The sequence below is a fragment of the Ascidia mentula genome, chromosome 4 (assembly GCF_947561715.1).
Source record: "Ascidia mentula chromosome 4, kaAscMent1.1, whole genome shotgun sequence".
NCBI classification, from domain to species: Eukaryota; Metazoa; Chordata; class Ascidiacea; order Phlebobranchia; family Ascidiidae; genus Ascidia; species Ascidia mentula.
In genome coordinates, this window is record NC_138569.1 from 9,079,461 (window position 1) to 9,105,414 (window position 25,954).

General features: G+C 39.7%; 1 protein-coding gene across 5 annotated transcripts; it reads right to left on the reverse strand.

The window, feature by feature from the left end:
- Positions 1–9,259: 9,259 nt before the first annotated feature.
- LOC145899472 (RNA binding protein fox-1 homolog 3-like) lies at positions 9,260–25,941 on the reverse strand. Of its 5 annotated transcripts, none has more exons than XM_082988264.1 (13): positions 25,767–25,941; positions 25,366–25,431; positions 16,728–17,078; positions 16,433–16,630; positions 16,025–16,159; positions 15,908–15,961; positions 15,639–15,731; positions 13,821–13,878; positions 13,152–13,199; positions 12,507–12,672; positions 12,063–12,177; positions 11,489–11,707; positions 9,260–10,065 (listed from the first exon to the last, which is right to left on the reverse strand). In XM_082988264.1, exons 3-13 carry the CDS (start codon positions 16,962–16,964, stop codon positions 10,021–10,023), a joined length of 1,368 nt encoding a protein of 455 aa, XP_082844390.1. In that variant the 5' UTR covers positions 16,965–17,078; positions 25,366–25,431; positions 25,767–25,941; the 3' UTR covers positions 9,260–10,020. The 5 variants fall into 5 exon arrangements, with proteins under 5 accessions (XP_082844390.1, XP_082844386.1, XP_082844389.1 ...); XM_082988260.1 differs by lacking the exons at positions 25,366–25,431; positions 25,767–25,941 and adding exons at positions 11,023–11,084; positions 17,311–25,345; XM_082988263.1 differs by lacking the exon at positions 25,366–25,431.
- Positions 25,942–25,954: the final 13 nt, after the last annotated feature.

Below are 25,954 nucleotides of genomic sequence, written 5' to 3' on the forward strand. Positions count from 1 at the left end.
AGGGCAAATTTAGGCATTTCCAAACCATTCTGCAAAAGTCAATACCTCTACAAGGTGGTTGGGTGCATGAACCGGTTTCACTATTTTCACCAACGCAATATGATGTCGAACAACTTCTAGTTCGGGATTGTGACCCTGACCCGCATGAAACTCCGCACACCCAACTTGTCCACGTCGACCAGACCCCGATTTCTGTGACTAAAAACAAAAAGTGATTTCAACGGAAAAACGTTCTGTTGTCCAACATTATAGATAGAAATGACTAAGGAACGATGGAACCCAGTACATCAGAAAGTACAATTACTAACCCAGTACAAATATTAAACCTTAATCTTATCTCTTTTTTGTAAAATCTAAGGAATAAGTATTAGGAGGAGCTGCAATTCACAAGCACAATAGAAAAATTAATTTGGAAAACAAATCATAAAGCGATACCTCTACAAGGTGGTTGGGTGCATGGACCGGTTTCACTGCTTTCACCAACGCAATTTGACGTCGAACAACTTCTAGTTCGTATTTGTGTTCCGGTGCCACAGGAAACCCCGCAGAACCATTGGCTCCAAGGTGACCAGCTACCAGGTTCACCTCCTGTTGATAAAATATATTTTAATAAACAATGAAACATGGTTTTGCACAAGAACCAATAAATTGAGGAATCAGTAGTAATACCGTCACAAGGTGGTAAGGTGCAAGGTAGGTTTTCAACACTCTCTCCGACGCAATTCGAAGTCGAACAACTTCTAGTTCGGGATTGTGATCCTGCCCCGCACGAAACTCCGCACACCCAACTTGTCCACGTCGACCAGATCCCGAATTCTGTGACTAATAGCATGGTTTTTGAAAGAGGAAACGTACTGTTTTCTAACAATGTAGATAGAAATAATTAGAGGGAACGTTGGAAGTCCGTGCTTAACATTTTCGTCATTAACAATACGTTCAGAATGTAACAAAACACAGAAAGAACTCCTCGTAACAATTATGTATCGCTGTACGAATTAAACCAAATAAATGAAAACAAAAATGGGGTTAGACAAGTTTTTTTTGTAAGTCTATGAGATATTGAGGTTTAAAAATCATCCATGAAACGACAGAGTTACTAAATATCAATCCTTTTTCGGAAAATCTAATGAACAAGTATTATAGGGGAGCTGCAAAAAAACAAGCACAAAAGAAAATTAAATATTTCCAACATAATACGAGGTTTGTCTTCATTTTCTCCTGTTCTGGACACGATACCCACACACACGAAAAGTTTAGGTCAACTCGAAAGTGATTGTTTCTATTGTAATTTTAAATGCTTGGAGATGCAAAGCGACTACATGTCCGTTTTTATCAATCGAATATTTTTGGGCAGTGCAAATATTGATTCAATCCAAGATTTCAAACCGTTTAATTTGGAAAAAAATCCTTGATAACGCGATACCTCTACAAGGTGGTTGGGTGCATGGACCGGTTTCACTGCTTTCACCAACGCAATTTGACGTCGAACAACTTCTAGTTCTTATTTGTGTTCCGGTGCCACAGGAAACCCCGCAGAACCAATGGCTCCAAGGTGACCAGCTACCAGGTTCGCCTCCTGTTGGTAAAATATATTTTAACAAATGAAAATGTATAAAAAAATTTTCTGCACAAGAACCAATCATTTGGTGAATACACGGTGGTAATACCATCACAAGGTGGTAAGGTGCAAGGTAGGTTTTCAACACTCTCTCCGAAGCAATTTGATGTCGAACAACTTCTAGTTCGGGATTGTGACCCTGCCCCGCACGAAACTCCGCACACCCAACTTGTCCACGTCGACCAGATCCCGAACTCTGTGAATAAGAAAACAACAGAGTTTCCTTCGCAAAACTACTCCGTTCATTTCTAACACATTCCCTATACAAGTTTGCAAAGTTTCTTTAGACAATTTACTCACCAGTGGAAGGAGTTACGGAACATTCACCGAGATAACAAGAGGTAAATTCAGTTCCAGATCCCGAACATGAACCGGCAACGCATGACCTTGATCTTGACCTTGCACCAAACCCACACGTCATCGAGCATTCGGTCCAATTTCCCCACGAAGACCACTGATGTAATGGAGTGGGGCAGACTCCTTGGTCAGGGCATGACCTTGATTCATACGATTCGCCTTCGTTACAACTTGATAGGCAGTGTCGGGTTCGAATTGATTCCGACGAGCCACATGTTGCCTGGCAAGGTGACCAAGAACCCCATTGCGACCAACCTTTTAGTAAAGGTAAACAGTTCAGCACAAGAAAATGGCGTGGAAAAGGTTGTTTTACCAAAAAGTACCGCTTGTCTTGCCTAACGCAAAAAAATGTTTTGTACACTTGTAATATCGTTTAGCTTAAAGGTCAAATGTAAAAATACCTTCACACGGTGGACGTGTACAAGACAAAGTATGAGTACTCTCCCCATCACAGTTTGATGACAAACAAGTTCTTGATCTAGTCTGTGTGCCAGATCCACAGGAAACACCACAAACCCAACTTGTCCAAGACGACCAAGTGCCTGTGAATATGGTTCGTCGCAGCAAAGGTAAACAATAGTTGTAAGATGGTATAAAACATTAAAACCACTCTATGTTCTGTTCCCTGTCGAGCGATTCGAAATGTCACTGTGTGTTTCTTAGGGTTTTAAACTTTTCCAATTCATTCAAAAAACAAATATGACGAATATTTTCCACAAAACCAAATCAATAAACTTTATAATTACAATTGTTGAGCAGGGTGGACTTTCTGGCAAACTATTCGTAAAAATAACCACAGAGACGAACCGCCACAATCTTCAATCTTGCAGTTCATCGTATCGATCGAACTTCCAACGCACTGACCGGGGCATTGTCGGTTCCGAATCTTTAGACCGTAATCACAAGTTTTCGAACATTGAGACCACTGACCCCAGGCTGTCCATGAAGCTTTTGGTAAAATTGCAAGGAGTTTACAAAAAACAATCATTGCATAGGAACACAACTCACGGGTTTTCTCATAATTCTGAGTATAAATAGATTGGCCCATATTGTTATTAACACTGTCATGTTAAAGACGTTTCGACAAAAACTTTTGTCATCATCAGTTTGACTGACGCGATTGGTAGAGCTCCATCAATATAAGGAGCTGACCTGACCGACGTCACAGATAAGGCTCGCGCGGGTGGTGACGTCATTTTGCTATGCCGTTTATTGTGTATTTTGCGTTTTGCGTCGCTTTCTGCGCATTTTCCGCCTCTCAGTGGTGTGTGGCCGATAGCAAAATGACGTCACCACCCGCGCGAGCCTTATCTGTGACGTCGGTCAGGTCAGCTCCTTATATTGATGGAGCTCTACCAATCGCGTCAGTCAAACTGATGATGACAAAAGTTTTTGTCGAAACGTCTTTAACATGACAGTGTTAATAACAATATGGGCCAGTCTATTTATACTCAGAATCATTGCATATTATGCATTTCGACATATCTCTGCTAAGCCTTACTGTTGGGAAAAAAAGATATCCACCCACATAGTAAAAGAAACATTTCAATAATTAAATGTTCACTACCGTTGGTCGAGTTGCCTTGTCCGGGACCATTAGAACATTCGATCAAAAGTCCGTCATCTGGAATCCAATCACCGTTTGCACACGTTGATGTCAAAGGACCATTTGTAATTGTGCCCCCATTCGTACAATAAAAAGTGACCACATCGCCATTTTCGAAGGACTGGGATGAAGGACGAAACAAAACATTATGGACATGTGATGGAATACCACATCCTAACAACACAAAAAGGTTTTCATTTTTGTTGTCTGGCAAGTAAAATAATATTTCAAATTCATTATAAAATAAATTTAAAGATTTAATCTCTGCTCAAGGTTTAATATATTTTTAAATAAAAAGTGTCATCTCTGTAAACAAGAGTGGTATAGGCCCAAATGACTTCATAAAATTTATTGTGGAGTGCCTTATTCTAACACTTAGACAAACCCCTTCGCATTTTGTTTGTGATTTTTAACCGGTTGCATTATTCGTCACAGAAAGCTTGTGTACCTTTAGTGCACTGTGCTGGGCCAGATGTCCATAATCCGTTTTGACACACACTCGTCAATGGCCCAGTTATAGTATATGTGGGGGGACAAGCGAATGTCACCATTTCACCATGCTCGTAGACATCCTTTGGCAGGATGTGAAATACGTGTGGACCAACAGGCATCCTCGGGCATGGGTTATCGAAGGCTGGCAATAAATAAGTGCGATTATTTGTACAAAAGCAACTTCAGTTTAAACTTACTGTCACACGGTGATCGTGAGCAAGGAAGAGTTTGCGTACTTTGACCATTGCAATTTGACTCAGAGCAACTTCTTGTTCGAATTTGTGAGCCAGACCCACAAGAAACGCTGCAAGCCCAGTTGGACCACGACGACCAACCTACAGTTGCTATGGGAAAGAAGAAATACGCAAGAAAAACAATTAATTGTTCGATTAAATCACAATTTGAGCAGTTAAAACTGTCATTTGGATTTATATTCGAGGATGATGGCAATAAAAAAACATTTATAGTTCGGCCCTATCCCAAACGAATCCAAATATCTATAAATTTATGACGTCATAACTTTACACATGGTCGCAAAATCGCACTTACGTTTGATATCTTTGCATGAAGCGACATACTCCAATTTTAATGTCGATATTCCTGCGCTCAATTTACTTATGTTTGCTTTGTGCAATCTACTGGTAACTTTCCCAACCAACATGCGCGATTTTAAGCATCGTTGTTTCAATTTGAGAAAAACACATTGAATGTTGGACTTTCGGTCAACATTCGGATTCTGTCGCATATGAAATATTCTACTCGATCGAATCTGAATATTCGGATTCGTTTAGGATCATGCGGAATTTTATAGCATTTACGACCAAAAACCACAGCCCAGGATTGTAGTAACATATTTTACTCACTTGTTGAAGGAGCGGAAGAGCAAACACCTTGGTAACAGATGGAGAAACCGATAGTGGATCCAACGCATCGACCGAAAACACAAAATCTTCCCCTTGTTTTCATTCCAATTCCACACGATTTGGAACAAACCGACCATGAGCCCCAAGGGGCCCATTGGGGCAGTCTGGGTGGACAGGGCCCCAGGGTGGCACATGGACGTGCCTCCGTCGACTCACCGTGTCCACAAATTGATCCTGGAAAGCAAGATCTTCTTCTCACAGAAGTTGAGCGGCCACAAGTAGCCCTGCAAGATGACCAAGGCCCCCAATCGGCCCAACCTTCAAATTTAAATTTTTTAAACGTTTTAACGAACACTATTGCAATATTTTACACTTAAAATATCATTTCAGGTGTTCAAATCTATGCTACAAACATACTGTAATGTTGTATTGTACAATGCTGAAAATTAACACAACGTTTAGACATCACTGTCGCTGTAAAAGAAATTAAAAAATTAGAAATTTCGCAAAGAATTTCAAAATTTTACTTTTTACGAGCTTACCTTTGCAAAAGTCACAGGTCCTTCTACAGTTTTCGGTCAAGTACGGAACCCATATCCGATCTTTGCACCTTTGCTCGGATTTGTAAAGTTGACAGTAAACACTATGAAGTTTGTCGGCGCAACCTGACGTAAATGTACAGATTACTTTTTTGTGTTCTTGTGGAGATAAGTTTGAATGTTGCCAAAACGGACGTTTGTCGACTTACCTTGACTCCATGACCTTCCAATCACCGACAAAAAAAACAGACATAGAAATAACGCACTTTTGAGCATATCGTCTCTCACTAAAAACAACCATTGGTTTCTGAGCAATGTCAATACAACATAGAAATCCGGGAATTGCGACCATAAAAATTAAGATTACAAAACACTTTGTTAAGAAATTAACATACATTTAATTGTGTCAAGCTATATCTGCTGTGTATCGTCTACAGCAGAAATACTTCTCCTGATAATGTCTCAGCCTCTTCGCTAACCTGCAAACTAGATTTTGACCTGTTCTGTGATGGCCACTTCAAGTTGCAATGATTAAGATGCCATTTATGTAAAAGCGTAGTGGTGGAATTGCCCGAACATTCAAACACGCTTTTCAGTCGGTAAATATCCCAATTATGCCAGTAGCGATATATGCAAATAGCATGCCAGCACAAAAAAATTTTAATTGCGGATTAGTCAGCATTTTATGTAATTATACCCGCAGGTGATTTTTTGTTAAGGTCATATTTCAACTCATTGTTTATCTATGTGGGAATTTTAATTAACTAAACACTGATTATCGCTGTGTTAGCCCATGTTCAAAATTTTATCGCAGTTTGAGTGTGAATTTATCGTGAGATTATCCCGACCTAACGGTGTATTATCGCATATAGTTTTAATATAGAAACAGACTCGATACAAAATGCAATCAGTATAATTATAACTCGACAGATGCTACGCACATATTACCTCAAATTGCGATAAAATCTTAAGCCTGCAGAGGCGGATTTGGTAAAACGCCTTCGGACTTAACAACGTCAACAAGCACGCGCGTAAACACGACACGCGAGTTAGTCAGTCCCGGTTTCGAATGTCGTGATCGTCGCGAACGTTGCCTGTAGTCAAGTATGGACTTTCCTGCGTGAAGACAATGGTGGGAAAATTAGTTTTGAAATTAATTATCTCACGTGAAAATTTTTTGTAAATCATAAAATATTCAAATTTCGTTCAGCAGTCAGGTAAAGTCTTGATGCTGGATAGGCCGTGACTTGATTATTGTGAGGTAATTTTTTCCTCTACTGGGATTTGTCGGCAAGGGTCAACTGTTCACGCGTCTTCCTATTTATTTATACAAATTTCTTTTTTTATGAAGACTTTTGCTCATGTGACTCCCGGAATGTAATCTTTTCTCACACAAGTAGCAAAATCACTTGCACGTAACGACACCGTAAAAACACCACGGGAATATTACACATAACAAAACCAAGACTTTTAAAATATATTTTGCAGTTTTGTAACAAATTTTCCAAGGCTACGAATAAAGTTTGTTGCGTGTGAGGTCTTCAAGTAGGTATTTTAGGCCAATCTGCTAAAATGTTGACCCAAGTGAAAATAACATTATAGCGAACGTTTGTTTTCCAGGGCACACCATAGTGATACATGGCAGATAAATGGATGGTTGAATGAACGCAGTTGCGTTTACCATTGGTGGTGTGGATTTCGGCATTTTAGTGCCTTTTATGTTTTTATAGCTTGGTGCAGGTAATTGGTGCTGTGTGGTGTTAAAAATACATCTAAAAGTGCAGAAATATTTATCCATACGCCCTCAGCACCTCGCATGCACAGCTTCAATTTCTGAACGTTGTTGTTCTTAATTTGTGCATGGGGGTTTTCAAACTTTTAAGGGTCGAAGCGTAGGCTACTTGTATCCTCTTAAATTCATTTGCGGACACACCAACCTTTCAGTCTGTTAAGTTTGAATCAGGCTGAAGTAAGGTCTTGGTTTAGTGAACAAATTGTTTTGTTTCGGGGTTGGATGCCTGATCAACACACTCCCAGTTTTTCTCCCACAGCTTTAAGTTTCGAAAGTTATTTTTCCGATTATTGTTTTATTACAGCAGTGGTATAACTTAGAAGCGCTTGCAATTCATGTTTTGCAATTTTAGACAACATATGACGGAACTTATTCAAAAATTATTGATAATTGGTGAAAATTTTGCGGAACACCGAATGCACTGCACACAGTTTGGGAAACCCTATATCAGTGTTATGGAGAAAAAGGCCGGTATTTGCAGTGGTATTGTCTCATAATTTAAATTTTACACAAAACTTCCCAAAACATTTTCATCGGTTATTATCATAGTGGTGGCATATGTCCTTCGCGTACTTTGTTATATGTCATGAAGTTTCAGGACACGTCACAAAGCGATCAGCGTTAGTTTTACGGTTGATAAGCAAATGCATGGACAGTTGCTGGTGGTGCGAATTGGCGATTGTTTTTGTTTGACAGCATTTTTGTCAGTGTGTCAAATGGTGCTTAGTGAAGTTAACAATTCAGACAGATTTTGATCATTAAAAACACTACAAACTACTTTGTGATTGTGTATTAGGTCTGTCTCACGTCTATGCGTTCAAGTCGAAATTGGTTGCAGGGCTTTAGGGTGTATCTCTCAATTAAATCCGAAAAATGGAGGTTTGGAGGTGATCCTCATTAATACACGGCAGTTTCGCTTGTTTGCCAAAACAATTTGCTGGGGCCTGTGTGTGGACATTGATGATATATATATTATAACTTTTTTCCAAAATATACATACTGTCAATCACAACTGGCGGTATTCTTGGAGGTAGATATTTTAGGTTTATGGAAGCTTCATTCAGCTTGCACAGAACACAAACTCTTTAGGCCGTATCTCTGTATTTCCATAGAAAAGAGTTTCTTGGTTGGGAAATGCCCTTCTCGAACTCTGTCCTGCGTAACACAGTTAATTGTGTGTAACAATGCAATGGGGCATGCATGGTTGCCAGTGTTTTGGATGAATGGGCGCAAATGAACAGGCTGTTGCCAGAGCGATTTTCAACGAGTTTGGGGCAGTGTTACTATGGTTTCCCGGGTTATCAGGCAGTAAATTGGTAGAGGGTGCTGTTGAAAATGTAGCTAAAAAACTACCAACATATTGAGGTGGATTTTGTGGAAAAATGAATCACAGAAAGTATGCTCAATTTGTGATTTTCTGTTAGTCCCGACCCTTGTCTAGGAATTCTGGTCAAAATTATACTCGAAATAACTACTTTAACCGCTCTCCCAGGGGCATTTTGTCCCCCTGTTGGACATTATTTTAGCTAAAAAAGCAAAAAAAAGTGTAGGGTTGTTTTGCGAAAAAAATGAATCACAGAAAGTACCCTCCATTTTCAACAAAGTTAAGTCACTAACCCTCCTCTGCACAATGCATTTAGAATTAGATGTCTCCTGACTGTTTATGTTTGTACTCCCCTAGGACTGGCAGTTTGGCGGTAAGTCTTTGCAAAAACTCCCCATGTGCTGTCTTAATGCAGCTGCAATCATTTTTTTCTGTTAATTGATAGTAGTCCCCCGTGAGTCATCAGACCCGGAAATTGTTTTTGGCAAACAGGAGAAACTGTCACCAGGTGCATGAAGGCGAATGACTTCTAAAGCTCAATTTGCAAGATTTAATTGTGAGATACGGCCTTTACCAACATGTGCGACTTATGTTAAGTCAAGGACCTGCATTGCGTTTTAACCCGAGCAGCTGACATAAAAAATGTTTGATTCTGAACACAAACGATGTCAACGTGTGGTTCGTGTATTGTTAAGAAGGGGAGAAAGGGGCGCAATATTCATAATATCATGAAACACGAGAAAAAGTAAAGACGCTTTTGTGTGTGAACGTGGACAAAGACGACCACAAGGAAAAGGGGGCACTTTGTCAGGGGGTAGGCGGGTTCGCGCGTTTAATTATTGCATCACAATCGGCGATGACGCGCGCTTTATGTCGGGGACGGCTATGTAGATAAAAAAACTGCAGGTCTGAGGTCCTCGTACCGGTGAGCGACCATTGGCAGTGAGATTTTGTACGAACACAAAAACCTTAAGCAGCCAGCGACCTGAGGTCCGTTTACGACGGAAGTGACGTCGAAGGCACGTCACAATAACGCGCCGCAGTTAAAACGACGTAGTAATAATTATTGCTGCGGCGTCGCACAAAAAAAAGTATTTCATCAAGAAATGCGGCGGGCGTAAGAGATATGTATACTGCAAAACATGTAAAAGACACAAGAGAAAAATGGTAAATAAAACACGGGGGGGCGTAGATACACGGCGCTTGACTGCTGCGGTCAGCGAAGTAAAATTGTACTGCATTTAACTGCCGCACGTGGGCGCTCGACGCTCATTCTATCTCTATCTGAGTTATTCTGGTTGGAACGAAATTCCCCCTCAAACAGGGGTAAGTGTGTGTGGACGGAAGTAAAACCTACAACTGCTGTCTGTCAAGAGCTGAAAAAAGCGGCTGAGATCGGTCCCGAGTGGAGTATGTCTCGGCCATTCGATCAGTAAGGCGTGAAGCGGTAACCCCTCGCGTGGGCCAGGGTGGTCTGCAACAGAACAAAGGGGTCAGATCAAAAATTAATAAACGTCACCCGATTTGTGTCCTTGGAACAGCGCGGATACCTGACTGGTATATTAAATTTTTTGAGTTTTTTTTAAATACAGGCGGGAATTTAAACAGCAACATATCGCTGGGTTGCGATATTCAGATCGGATGAAAACAAATCGGGTGCAATTACACAGATGTCGCGGCATGCACGCAACCCCCAATGGGTCCCGAAGCAAAATACCTAAAGCTGTCTACACCAACACTGCTTCTGACGTCATAACACTGCCTGTGACGTCAAATAGTGGCCTTCATGCTGGCATGCAGGCGCGTGGCTGATTTGGGGCTAACAACGGGAAGGGCCCCAATCGGGGGCCATATTGGCACCTACACCTCTGCATGCCTCTCAACACAACATCATCAGAGGCCGTGATGTCATCGGAGAGTGACGTCACACACACACACGCACACGTTGCACACTAACAGCTGATGACGTGGTTTGTTTGTTTGTTTGTTGTTTTTTTTTCTCGGTTGTTAGTCCAAGCAACAACAGTTACTTTGAAGGCGACGGTAGGCGCCATGACATCATATTCATGCATCGCGATTACAAAAAAATATTCTTTGACATATTTCAATGATTTTAGAATATAATTGCTTGGGCGCGAAACCAAAATACCCTTTTTGGCAGTCAATTGCGGCTTTACCAAATCGTGATGATGCAACCACCGACATTTGGTGATGTTTAACCGAAATGACTTTATTTGCTGCCCCGCAAAAGGAGGCTACCCCGACCATTCACATTACATCACGTCACATGCATCATAATAGCAATAATTTTGGTTGTGAAGCGAAACATCGAGAGACTTGCGTTTGTTGAATCGACTGAAATATGCAGCCAGGCGCGGTACGATTTAAAGTACCGATATCCGCATGCCAGCATGCGACCATGTGAACTTACCGACTGGGGACTGTAGGGGAATATGCGCATCCTTACACAACTGGGGCGAGAGGCACTGCTGACTACACACACAAACATCGTATATAAGGGAACGCACGAAAGACGAAGTTTTTTTTGGGTAAGAATGTCATTGTCAGTGCTATGTGTAGTTAGATGGAGGTTAACTAAACAAAACGTCCATCTCTACATCAAATATTCCATCAAAATCAAGTTTACGACGTTTAGTGTTTAGAGAGGCCCGTTGGGAAATACCGAATTACCACAAGATCGGATGAAGTAAATTGTCCTCTTGTTTGTGTCCGTCTTGTTCTTTTACTGCGCCTTATACTTAGAAGTAATTCTCCTTTCAGAATTACAGAACATTAAAATATTCCATACGGCTCGCGTAAGACAATTTTCCATCGGAACTCATGCTTACACATTTTGGTGATAATATATAGAAATGAACGAGCCATGCCGGACTTACCCCGTAAGCGCTGGGTGTAAGCGCAGCCTGCTGGTATGGGTCAAGCAGGGGCGTCCCCGCCGCGTAAGCAATCTGCTGTGGGGCGGCGACAGCCCCCGCCGCGGTATAGGTGATTCCCCCGCCTTGCAGTTGGGCGGCGGTGGCAGCCTGTGTGGACTGGATGACCCGGGGGATAGCGTAGGCTGTCGCACCACCTGGCGCTGCGATGGCGCCACTCGGCTGTAAATAAGCAATGAGTCGTTATGAAAAATGCATAAGAGCGCGCGGCAGATTGGGAGCGAGTGCGGAGGATGACGTAGCCCTGCTTGGTTGAGGCCAACTGTAAGGAATCTATAATAATTTGATGCCCTCATGGGGGTAGGAAAGCACATAAGATGCTTTCCCGCGTTCATGCTCGAAAATATCGAACGAGTTGTGACTTACAGTGGAATATAATGCAAGGTTTAATACGTCCAAGTCAGTTTTGATGTTTTGCGAATGTTGTTTAAACATTAAGGCTTTAACAACACCGGTCAGCAAAATTTTGACAAAACACTGACCACGCCATGCCCCTGGTGACGTGCGTGTAACTTACCCAAACTACTTGCTGCCCCTGCATGGAGGATGCGAGGGAACTGAGGTCGTACCCAACAGGCTGAGCAGTGTATGCAGTTTGCTGGTACATACCCGCATTCGCATCATACAAAACCCTTGAAAATAAATTTTGTTTTAGAGAAGGCTTTTGTGACAAGTCGCTTCAATTTGTTTAAAAAAAGTCTAAAAAATGTTGTGTTTTTTTTGTTTCTCACCAGTAAGTAAAATATTTCCAAAAACCTGGGTGTTTGGAAAACAATTTACATTCAGAACCATACAACTTTCGTTGTTCGGTTAAAAATTATGACAATTCCTTTTTGATTATTATTCGATTAGGGTTCTTATTTAAGATCAGGCTTCGGGGTGATTGACAAAATGTGTAAACTTCACACCTGTTAAGCAAAGTTTAAAAAAAAAGGGAAAAAGTTTGTGAGATTCAGCTTACGGTATAAGGCCATTGTTGGTCTGGATCGCCATCTGTGGGGCCGCAGCTGCTGCTGTCGCAAGAGTGGGTTGACGGAGAACAATGCTCCTACCCCGACCCCTCGCCAGAGCAAGCTGTCTATTGGCGGCAGCTGCTAATGGGTTCAGTTGCAATCCTGCTGCTGCAGCTGTAGAAGTTTAGAAGGTTAATGATTAGACAACAACTACTACCAAAATGCAATAAAGCAGGTTGCCACGGTGATGATGATTTGGACTCCATGCAAAGAAGACATGCATAGTTAAGTGCCTTGGAGGTAGGGAGTTTACATGCAATTGTTTTTTTTTCATATTATTCAAAACCTGTTTACTCAAGAGTTTCGGCAAGTTTTCTGTTTGAACATATCATCAAATAATCGACTTAATATATTCCTTATTGGCATTTCATGCACAGATCAAAGCACACCATGCATAGAAGTGGCTCTTAACCTTTTATATGGCATTTGCAAGGCCTTATAATTGAATTATATTTGATTTTTAATTTAAACTTTCCCCATACAAACAAATTGAAACATGATTTGTGAGCAACATCAGTCAGAACTCTATATCAACCCAGGTTAAGAACCACCCAGTTTGACACACAAAAAGTGTACGGCATGCTTTCACATACCAACAGGATCATACAGATTAGCTGTCACCAAATGGGGCAATTTCACTCCTAAATATGCAAGAAAACACACATTGGTTTTTGCACCCCCGCTGCAGTGGTTTGATAAACAGGTACTTGTCTTACAAAACCATCAGCAAAAGAAAATCAGCACAAAATGGCAAACACAAATATCATGTAAGTTAGTGGTATGGTGTAGCAAAGTATTAGCAAAAGTTCAGAGTATTGGATTGACATTTTTTATATTTACAATGATAATCCTTGGTTGAAACAGTTAAGAATGCCAGATAGTATGATTTGCACCAGAAATGTTAGTTACAGTAAATTAAAGGACCATGGTAAAATACTAAAACAAAAAAGGTGTCCATGATTTAGTATGTTATGACAGTTTCTTAGTCTTATGTATATCAGTGCAAACAGTTGTTGAAGTTGTGTAAAATTGTTTAACTACTTCCATTGCTACTATGCCAAAGTCATACAAATCCACCTTAAACTGCACTCGTACTGTTGCACAATTAATGCATTTACGTGTTGTCAATTCATTGCAAACACAAAACCACAATCATGCAATAAAAAACGGTTTGGGACAAAACAAAGAGCAATAATACTTATGATTAACATCCACATGTGAATTCACAATTAAATACATGCAGTGAACAGCTCAACACCTACCGTTAAGAATTGGTGCTGCCGGCTTCTTTGTCTGCACTCTTGCTGTTGCATCATTTACCTGTGTAACCATAGCAACAAGCAAACAATTACTAACATGCAAAATTGACGCGCCACTGATGATTTCAAAAACAAAAGGTTAAAACTGAAAAAAGTGTGGGGCTAGAGCAGTTCATGCCAGACATGTTCCGGCTCTAATAACTTTGTGCTTCCTATGCTAGGTTCAATATCAAATTATGACACTTCCAATCATCGGTTCAGAGAGGTTTTGATTAAGCGATGTCACATGCGGTTGCATTAATAAGCACCTAGGGCAAACGCAGCAAGTTGCAGGCAGTTTTATGTTTGACACGGGTCGAGACACATTGACTACCAGTGGAAAATTATGTGTACACATTCCAACACTAATTTGATGGAAAACGCAAAACTATTTTTAAGTAAAACTTTGGAAAGTATTCTGAATTTTGCTAAGGATGACACTACAAGGTATAACAAAACAGCAACAGGCATTGATACAACTGAAAGTCAATATTTATGTAAATTAAAAGTAATAAAACTAAAAAATTAAATATTCCACATACAATATATTTATCTTAATTCATCAAACCCAGTTTTTGTGGAAAAGCATGTTATGTTACACGCTCGTATAATTTCAAAAACTATGCATTTAGCATTATGTCAAAAAGTTGTCTATATATAAAGTTATATTATATTAGTGAAAAATAAGTTGCTCTAAAAAAATCATAGTGCAACATATCGTTGGTTTGTGTCTCACAACAAACAACATTGCCCCAACACACACACGCACAGCATTTCATGCTCGGCTGCTACACAATATTACCTTGCCAGTGAAAATATATTCATGTCTGCGTGCAAATTACCACCCCACAATTACGACCTGCTCCAGCGATTTGTTTTATTTAACAAATCCATTATTTAATTTTGTCTCGACATGCCAGAGCTAGAGTAGGTGGTTTGTGCTGATATATTAGGACAAGGGCCACCACCAAGAGTATAACATGTATGCAAATGAACCAATCAAGTTACATTAATAAAAACCCATGCTTCGTATGGTATACCAGAGTGGAAAAGCATAGTAAAGTCATGAAAAATACAAAAGATAGTAAGTAGAAAAAGGCTTGCTTTGTAGAATGGGGTTTTTGTTTTTGTCAATTGTACCAAAATGTAGGGGAGTAGGACTAATTAGCAAGTTACAAAAAAGTGAAATTTATGCAAAAATTCACAGGCAAAAAATGAATACAATAAGTTTATTATGTGGTCTGCCTTAAGTAATCTACAAAAATCCAAAAAGCTTGGCTACGTTTGACCAGCAATTTTAGATTAGTATTACATTTTTGAATGATAAAACTCTATGAGGTAATACAGGGAAGTAATTTTATAAAGCAGAAAAACATAGACAGAGTAAAAGACTAGTGTAAAGTTGGGAGAGTGGTGAAGAGGTAATTAGAATTTTATCAAACAAAAACCAGGCACGTAGAATCACGCTATCCTGCTCAGGCACAGAACCCAGTGAAAAGCAGCCAAGTAAACGTCACTTGAAAATGACGTGAATGATTGACAAGACAAATCGGACACATCACTGCCGCCACACGATGGGGTGGCAGGTGCAGGTGTGTTCTCCATTAGCGCCATGCCTATTTTTGGTGTGCATTCACGACACTTACCGCTTTACACTCGAGAAAGCAAACTTGCTCCCATCTAGCACATAACATGTTTTACTTTGCTATTGAAAAGACACTCGTTGCAGTTATAGGTGTTCTGTTACTCTCGCGTATAAGCCACCACCACATGTGCCATTACCTCGATTTTCCGACCCTCAACGATGGTGCCATGTAACCCTTTTTTAGCCTTCTCTGCTTCTTCTTTTGTGTCAAATGTGATAAAACCAAATCCCTGTTTATAACAAAGTCAAAATCTATTTAGCAAAATAGAATCAAAAACTGTATGCAAGTTTGGGGCTAAATCTTAGAATAAAATATGGCCACATATATACACACAAATTTTGCTTTCTTTCATGAGATTATATACAATAATTATTAAGTCTTGCAATTTTGCCATAGTTAACTAACCTTGGAACCACGTTCGTTGAAGATTATTTCAACATCTGCTATGTTTCCGTATTTCTGAAACATTGCCACATACACATTAGTAAAGTACACAGAAAGATATAGTTGTTGATAACTCACCCCAAACATCTGCCTTAGATCAGGGTCTCGGAAACGAAAGGGAATGTTAGAAACATGGAGACGTTTTTGTGTCGCTGCTTTGTTGGCATCAGCTGCAGATTCAGCCGCATGTGCAACCGACGAGGTTGGATCGGTCTAAACACAATAGCAGCCCTCAGTCGATAGATCAGCATAATATCGGGCATTTTAATTAAATTATTTCGCAAGTTCAACTGCTCATGGATAATTTATGAATCATTGATTACAGCAATGACTTTATATACACACCAAAAATTAAAAATGGTTTAGAGCAATTGGGGGAAAAAATTATTTGTGACTTTCGCAAAAAGACTTTTGAAATAATGACCAGCTGTAAATGTTCAAAAAAGGTCATTTTACATGAAGTATTAACACCTGTCACTAACTTACAGAAGTTACTCCAGGGTTGGTGGAGGAAATGGCCGACTGCAGTGCCATGGTCTGCACACCATTGGGCAAGGTTGGCACAGTGGTTGTTCCCACCATGCCATTAGATGCAACTTGGCTTGGGTCAACCATAAAGATTTGCTGTGTGGGAACTGTGTAAGGGACAGATGCTGCGATATTTGCCTCTCCAACAGAGCTTGCCTAAAATTATAGAAGAGTTTATGAACGCATATTTTCACTGAAGATGTTCATCACTAAACTGGATTGGTTAAAGTTTAAAAACAAACTAGTTAATTACCTGTGCTTGTGCTTGAACTAGATCCGCATTTGGGAGCACATACGCTTGTGGAAACATACCAGCATGTTGGGACAACATGCTCATATCTTTAATTGGAGACACAAATGGCATAGGTGCAGCTGCAGCAGCGGCCGCCACTGCTGCTACAGGTGTTGCATCATTTTTACCAGCAGCCTGTTGAATATATGGCATGGATGTGGGGCCAGCCTCAGTCGAAACAGTTGCTTGGTTCTGCATGTATTCCGCTGCTGTTCCACTACTGGTGATGCTCTGGTCGTTTATGAAGGTGGTTGTAGTACTGCCACTCGATGGGGGAACAGAGCCACCAGTCGAGGCGCTGTTACTTGGTTCCTGACAAACAAAGGTACAACTTAGTTAAAGAAATATACATATTCCGAACAAGTTAAAATATTTGTAAGGTGTTGTGTAGCAAAGTGTTGTTATGTGATAAAGGTATTTTAGGTTTTTTGTGGATAACTCAAAGTCTTGTCTTCTTTCCCATTTTGCATTCAGAAACTTTTATAATCTTCACAAAACATTTTTGAAATGTGCCGAGAAAGTGAACATAGCCATCCAAGATTACCATGTTGGGTGTAGGCATTGCCTGGCCTGGTTGAAGTTGGTAAGGCATGGCTACAGTAGGCAGATGACCTTGTCCGGGATCGAGTCTCAAATTCGTTGCAACTTGCCACTCATAAGAACCTTGCGACGCTATCATAATGACACAAACTATCCTCTTGTAAAGATTTAGGCGGTTTGCTGGGCAGTGCTACCGTAATAAGCAGCAAAGACGCCTGCGGCAACGTTGCTTTGACGAAGATTTATTGACAACAAACAGCGACTTGCGTTGAAGTTTTTGATGTCCTATCAGATAACAATCTGTAGCAAGAGAGAGGTTACAGATAAGTACAGATACTCGCGACCTTTCGAAGGCATTTGTGAAAAAAAAGTCAACAACCTGACTAACTGCACAAACCGGCTTCCGAACCTCTCAAAAGTTTTATTACTTTTAGGACTCGTTTCACAACGCTGTTAAAGCTGAAATGAGGTCTGCCCGGTCCTGACCAGAGAAAGATGGTGACGCTGCAGACAGACAACACAAACGCTCTGGAGTTGTCTGCGGATCAACTGCAATATAAAGCTATCCTCAAACTGTGAATTTCCGCGCCCTGTCCAAAGCACACAGCGCGCAGGGGCGACAATAAGAAAAAAGTGTATATCACCAATTATCGCACGCTGGGCTGGGACGGCGTAGGCAAAACTTTGTTGATGAGTAACTTCAATATACCTATGACACAGGATATGAACTGTTCTAAACAACAACGACCGGCCCGTTAGCTGGAAATATAACGCTAGACGATGATTATACGGGTTTTGCTACACTCAAAACTGTTGAGATTATTCAGGTCATTTTGCATACAACCCAATGGTTTGCTATTTGCGGATGAGGTTTATTAAATAATGTAAATACAGCACTACCACTATCGGCAAATTATTTGATTAGGAATTTACAATGCGCTATACAACCGTAGTAAAACAACAGTCGCATGTTTGTTTTTAAGGCAAAACAATATTTGACACAATTTTAATTATACGACCTGGTAATGATTATGACAAACAAAAAGAGACATCGATTGAATGGAGACGTGTTTGTACGCAGAAAGCCAGTAGGGGCCACGATGTGTTCGAGTGGTCCCTTCAGACAAAGAAACGCGGCTAACTTAATTATGCATCGGTGTAGAAGACAGCTGCTGCACGCCTGACAACTGTTGGCTCTTTTAATCCCACTGGGGGAGGCAAATCTCACACGCAAGCGAAAACTTTCGCCGCTCCGTTCTTTTTCTTTGTTTCGCCCTATAAGGATGTAACAAGGAGGGCGACATCAGTCAAGTTCCCTGTGTAAATATCCAACGCGAATTTTGGCGGATCTAATACTTGCATAATTTGAAAGTAGATAAATATTTACTGCTTTAGTCTTTATGTGTTTATGTAATTGCCCAACAGACCAACTTGGACAAATTGATTAAAAATTTAAAAAACACGTGAATTGGCATCCAAGCCAAAACCTAGCAGCCAAAATGGTACAAAGAGATTTTCTGCGATTACTCAGACGATTCACGAAACACGCAACGAAAACATTTTACTTTTCGACAGCCATCTCACTAACACTTCAACAGTTCTCATTTATTATCTATTGTTTTAAACACCGAAAAAATAATTCTTACAAACGACGGTACTACAAACAATGTTCCAAAGCTATCAACATAGCTGATAGTAATGTAACAAACAATGTTGAAATGACCTGTAGCTATGCAATTGTACGCACCGAAAACAAAAAACAACTGACACTTGTTGTTTTGCGCAAAACAACTCAAACCGAGCTTTTCTCTACTTAGAAATCACATCATGACGTCACCGGGCAGTTTAATCGCAACACGAAGATCCACAATAGCCCAAGGACTTTTTTGAGGTTATCCCACCAAATCTGGCTGATTATGAGTACGCGATACAACAAACGTAAATAAAGTTTAAACTGTCGCTTAAGTGAGCTGCAATGCGGGCGGTGATTAACAGCAGGGCGTCGGAAATGATGCGCTATTTATTTAACAGGCGTCACAACATAGCTTTATCACGTAACACCGCAGCGATGTTATAGATTAGAATTGACAACAATGGATATCAACAACAACACTGCTCTCAGAAAAAAGTTTCGGTTTGGAAGTATTTTGGCCGAAATTTATTGCCTGTAAAACATGAAACTGTCCCAACCTGTTATTTACAAGCCCCTGTGGTAACTGAAAACCATCACGGTAAGTTTACGACACGACAACGCATAAAATGACGAGCAGCGCTAGCCAACCAGGTTCCTCGAAAAGGGACTGTAAAACGAAAACACAAACGAATACTTTTACAACGTCAGTTAAAAAAATTACTCGTTTGCCAAAATGCCGGGAGCAACGCAAAACAACTAAACTCCTAACTTTCCTAAGATGTAAAACATGAAACTGGCCTACCGAGGAAAAAATGGGTTGAGTTTTGAGTATTTTTTTAAGAATCCGTTCATGAATAAGACAGTCTAGACGAATACATTTTTCGTAACATTACATCAAAACGCAACAATCCATCGATCCAGTAATCGGGTTACCTGCCTGTAATACTTCAAAGTAAGGTGAGTAAGCAAACCTGACGGGTAGAGCGAACCATGCCGTCAAGCCTTAACAAAAATAAATTACGGCAGCGGGCGACTTGCTTTTACTCGAAGTGCTGTTAAATTATTCACGAGGCCTTACACAACGCAAATACGAGAGTGTCTTGTCCATAAAACGCTAGCATAAGCTCACTTGGGACCTTCGGGCCCGAAAAAGTGGCTTTTCTTCGTTAAACCAAGTGCTCTTACATCGCAAAACGTTAAAACCTTATTTATGGCAACTTCGCTATGCGGCCTAAAAAATACCGCGGTTACCTCAATGACTTAATTTACAAAAAAAATAACTTGTGGCAAACCGGTCAAAAGCGGTTTCAACCAAAGACGCAGCTCAAATAACAATCGAGATCTACTTCTGCAAAATATTCACTCGCTGTGAAAACCTGGCAAAGTGAAACCTTTTCATTGGGTTTTGCAAAGGACACGACTCTCCGACGTGACACCATGCAAAAGCTTTGAATAGCGCCACGCTATCTCGCAGATAATATTCACCACTCGAGCTGTCAGTGCGACGAACAACAGGTTGAACGCAACACGCCGTCGAATCTATCTCTCGCCTTTCCCAGGGGACTTGCAAATGGCGCCCGAGGAAATCCATTTATTGAAGAAACGCCGAAGGCCCCACGAGAGTTCAACATAATCCCGGTGCTCGACCACTGCTCGGCAATAAATTTTATGCCGACACGCCTCAATGGTTTCTGTCTCCATGATGTCACAATCTTGCGTGCATTAATGCAGGCCGTTGCCCGTCTTAGGAAAACGCGTGACTGGGTGTGCATTAGCGTCGCGACAGAGCCGTTACAGATTATCGTGTTGCGTCATATGACATAAATAATGGAAAGCATTTTATCCCCGGGTAGGGATACGCCTTGTGACGGCAAGTTGATTTGTTGCATCACAGTTGCCCTTCCAGTCTCATGGGACTGTTGAATGGCCAAATGTTTTTTCTTCCTTTTTTAAAACACTTCAGCACATTTATTACGTGTGTTTTATACAATAACGAGAACTCTGATACTTTCTTTTAAGCGTCGTTGCTACGAATACACGAAGTTTTTCCACTTAACCAATATTTAACACCAGACGCTAGTTTCAAAACTAACGACGATTGCCGCCCTCATGCGGAGGAAAACATTGGAAATGTAACGACACTAGGTGGAACAAACACGACAAAAACCCCAACTGACTCCGAATACTGAAAGCAAAAGTTGTTTACTGCAGTCTAAGAGCAACCATAACCTTTTCAAAATTTCGACGAAGGCACTAGCCCTGAAGCAAACTTAAAATTTCGGTCTCGGCTAATGCTAACTATAGTAACTAAATGTAAAACCACGCTGTTACATGTATTGAACGGCGTTATACGTGCTTAAAGTGCGTCGCCACATCAAACACACCAGGTTGGTCCTTTTAAGCACGTTGGTTGACATTTCCTGTAGCAATCTAAACCGAGTGGTCGTGGCAAGTCGCAAAAAGTAATCCGTTTTAAATATGTACTCAGGCGTGCTAAAATAACGACCACAAAAAGTTTATTCTATTTTTTAAAGTGGACAAAAATAATTATAAGGACGGCGTGACGAGTGTTGCTGATCATTATGTCATAACAAAAGCTTGCTGTGTGATTCATGGAGCAGATATGCGTGACACAAACATCGCACAGCAGTTACGATAGACTGGAGCGCCAGAAAACAACCGCGAATAACTGTAAAGCATAAAAGCCCACAACAACATCGCATTAAGACGTATTTTCCTTGGGGTTTGGCTCAGATGGCGTCAGCAAAACCACTGACTGATCCACAATTGAGAAGAAAAGAAGCACAAAATTCCTGCTCTTTACCTTGTGCGATAGAGCGTGGCATGCCTACCCTGTAAGCCATAAAGCTTTGCCTGCGGCGATCTTTTCACGAGCAGACCTAAAATGGCAGAATTTTGAACCTTGAGTCTCGGTAATAACAACAGCCTGCACTTAGCATTGGAAACTACATACATATTAGTCACACAAAACCACCATATACCGATATAATATAAACTTTTCATGTTTTACCATGCCATGTGTAAAAATAGCCACACAATGGCCAATTAATGTCTGCTGAGGCACAGCGTTTAATATATCACGTATTGAATATCGCCGGTTTGTGAGGTCATACACTCCCCAGCAAGGGCTGGCAAGATCAAAAAAAATCTGAATGTTCAACGACATCTATTGAAATTTAATGCCTGGGTTTTAAGACAGGAAGCAGGGCAACCTAATGGTGCAAGGAAGCTATCAAGTGGCACTGTAAGGCTGGGCAAATATGCCACCCTATTCATGTCCGTAAGAGCTTGAATTGAGCCTTTACCTACTAACTAATAAGGGACAAAACCATTCCGATTGTGTCAAGGAATAAATTAGATTTAATAAATTTGTGGGCATGTTGTTGAATAAAATTGTAAAATGATTCGATATTACATGTTTATTTATGCTCTACAAAGGTATGATATTAGTTTTGTATTTAGAAGATCTTTTTGTCTGAAAAATATAGGGTGTACTACTCTTTGAAACTATACCCAGCAAACTCATCAGTACATGTTTAACTAGAGAAAAAAAAACAACTCAACAAGACCGTGATCTGAAAATTAAGCTTGTTTTCAATTGTGAGTATAGCGGGAGAAACAAACGTGCCCGTGTTCACCACAAAAAATTATAAATAACCACGACAGGAAGAAGCTGACATGACAAAACACAACATAGGGTGACCATAGTCACTGTGACAAACAACCAAGTATTCATAATATCTGCTAGAAATCACAAAACCTTGTTCTTTGTTAACGATTTTCCCCAAAACCCTTTTATGAATCTAAGAATTCAAAAATATACAGGTGCGCAAAATATTGTTACATTTTCCTTATTTACATACCTATAAAACCATACAATAACGGAAAATTATTTTTAATTGCCATCCAGCACAAATTAGCCGTGGAGTAAGTACTTGCAAACAACAACAACAATATATAATCTGTTTTAGCATGGGCAACAAACTAAACATTTTATGTTTTACAAATAGGTGGACCAGAAAAATGCCAAAGAACAAAACATATAAATGCCCACTTCATACTTTTTTAAACTTACATACTGAAGTTGTGGAGCAATGATCTTATCTATGGCATGTTTGCCAAAGGCGGTCCTGGTCAACCAGGCAGTCATGACACAAAGCAAATAAAACTTATCGTGTCCGAGACGTCAGGTTAATGTGTAAACCTCCATACAAGCATAAACTTTTGAATCAAACTTACAGTTCAGCATTTCATAGACAAACTGAACTCAACTATAATGCACAGAGATGGAATGAGCAGTATAAACCAACCTAAAATATTTTTACTCAAGATTTAACAAACTTTAACTCATAATCAACACAAAGGCAGTAAATGAAAATAATAGTAAGGCACATTTCAGATGGACAACTTTGAGTGATGTAATTATGTTTAAACACAGCATGTTGAATTTTGCGTAACACAAACGCCATCGCAATGCTACCCAAAGACAATTAATAAAATATTGCCATGTTTAAAATTCACACAGCAACATTCTTGTCATTTTCTGGACCGAGGAATAGCAGGTGTACCATTTTCAAGTGATGGGATATGGTGCTGTTACAATATGCTATGCAAATAATGGGCATGTGCCTTCAACTGTTCAACAATCTGTAAAGTAAACAGCCACACAGAATGTGAGCAAAGCTTATCATAACAAGAGAGGGGCTGAACCAGTTAACATTAAATCTGGTTTCCTTTGTATTGTTTAAAACCTAACTGCTCCTTTATAATATGGTTTGTAGAAGTTTCCACATAAAACTGTTGTTATTAACATTTTGGCTGACAAAATGCTGTTGTGTTCAACTGTGATATAAACAAATTTAATTGTGTAAGTAACAGATGCATGTGGATAGTTTTTTAACATTGGTTATTAAGTTTGAATGGGAATGGAGAAGAAGTTAAATGGTTTTAAAGTGAAAATGAAATGTTTTGATGCATGATTTGTTTGTAATTTGGACATTTTGTGGTTCATTGTGTGTTGTGTTTGTAAATTTTCTACAAATTTTAACATACATACATATATATATAGGCATACAGTTAAAACATTTTACAACAAGTTTTTAAACATGATTATTAAATACAACAATGTAAATAACATTTAGTTACCCACATATTTACACACAAATAAACATAATTATATAACAGAAAAAGTACATGTCATGAAAACTTGTTTTGCAATTCAAAGAGTGCACAAAACTGGATGACTACAGTTTTGTGGAAACATCTAGCACAAAATTGCAACCAAAATTGTTAAAGCCATTCACGTTCTACTTAGTTTTGAAAATAAACAACTCTCAAACAAGTGCTTCACCACAGTTGTTATGTTTGCACCGGGCTTTACACAAGCACCATTGGCCGACACAAGCTAACTTCAGTAGAAAAATACTTGGTGCATTGATATCGACTAATCCACAAACAACATGCATCAGGATCTATGCTCTCAACACTGATGCAACAATTAGCGTTATACTCAGGCCAAGTGCATGCATATAAGGTGCAAGTATCTATGACAACATCAAAAGAGTTGCATCACACTTTTCACTCCGGTTGTTCATGCAATGTAAGAGTGGCTGTCGTAAAATAACAACTCTGACCCCAGGATTTCAATAAATCAAGAAGTTGGCTACAATTAATCTCACTTTTGTGTGGTTGAAATGAAAAGAAGAACATTTTCTTCTTGCATGGATGTTAAGTTTCCTCTAGGTTTGGGAAAAAAATAATACATTTCATATTGAGCTAACAAATATATCTTTATCTTAAGTGTGTTTTGCACATGCTGGATGGAATCAAATGAAATTGCTATCAGTATTGCAGAAGCATATGGCCTTCTACTACTATGTGATTGAAAAATCAGAAGCATGTTTCCCCCAGCACCTGTACCACTGTAGTGGCAGCTTGTAACAGTCAGCTGTGGTTCGTTCCAAATCAAATGGTTAATTAGTGAATTAACACAATTCATTCAGGGTCAAGCGTAGTGATGCAAAAAATAAGGACATCTCCCCAGCGTGCAATTCCTGCGCTGTTGCATCATTACGCAAGGCAGATAAGTAGGTGATCTAACGTGACACACACAAGGGATGCAGCCCAAACCAGAAAAAACACAGACCAAAAGCCAACCACAAAATAAATTAAACAAGTTAGTAAAATACAAACACATGAAGGTAGGTTATATTGGCGAAGTCCATTCAAAAGGAAAGCCAGCATATTTTGACAGAAATTGCTCTTAAACTACCACAAATGAAGCAAATGTAATAAATGAGGTCAAATTGCATTCCGCGTATGATCAATAAGAAAGATGGTAGTGACACAGACAAAAGGATTTCCAGGCATAGTTTGCTTGCTTGTGTGTCTGTGTCAAAACATTACCTCATTTTGTCGTGTGCAACTGCTGTCATCAAGAAGACAAAAGTACTAAGACAACTCTGCAAGTAGCTGTTGACATATCAACATGTTAAGTGGCAATTTCAGTAACAGAAGACTGAGTGCCAAATTTTTTTATTGTACATGTATATCTATATGTTAAAAACTAGTTGTTAAAATTACACGGAATAACTGAAGTTACTAAAATATTTTTCCAATCAAACCTTTTACATTTCTATCAGTTGTTGTGTTTCTTAAAAAGGATTTTGGTTTTGTTAATGGTAACTATTTTATCTATACAGTAAAGAACAATTAAGGATTAAAGAGATGGAAATTCTTTACCTAAAATTAAAAAATTCACACATTTTGACAATTAAGCAGTAATTATTAAAAGCAAACGTTATTACCTCTTTTATGTTGGTCATTCAACAGTCTTAAATGTGATCATTCAAGGAAATAACTTTATTGGTCTTCAGTCGCTTGCAAAATAACACACAAAAAACAACGACGCGCTAAAGGTTTTGCACACAATTTCTGTCAGCACAACACAAACTTCAACTGCAAGAAGTTTACGATTCTTTACAAACGTTAAAAA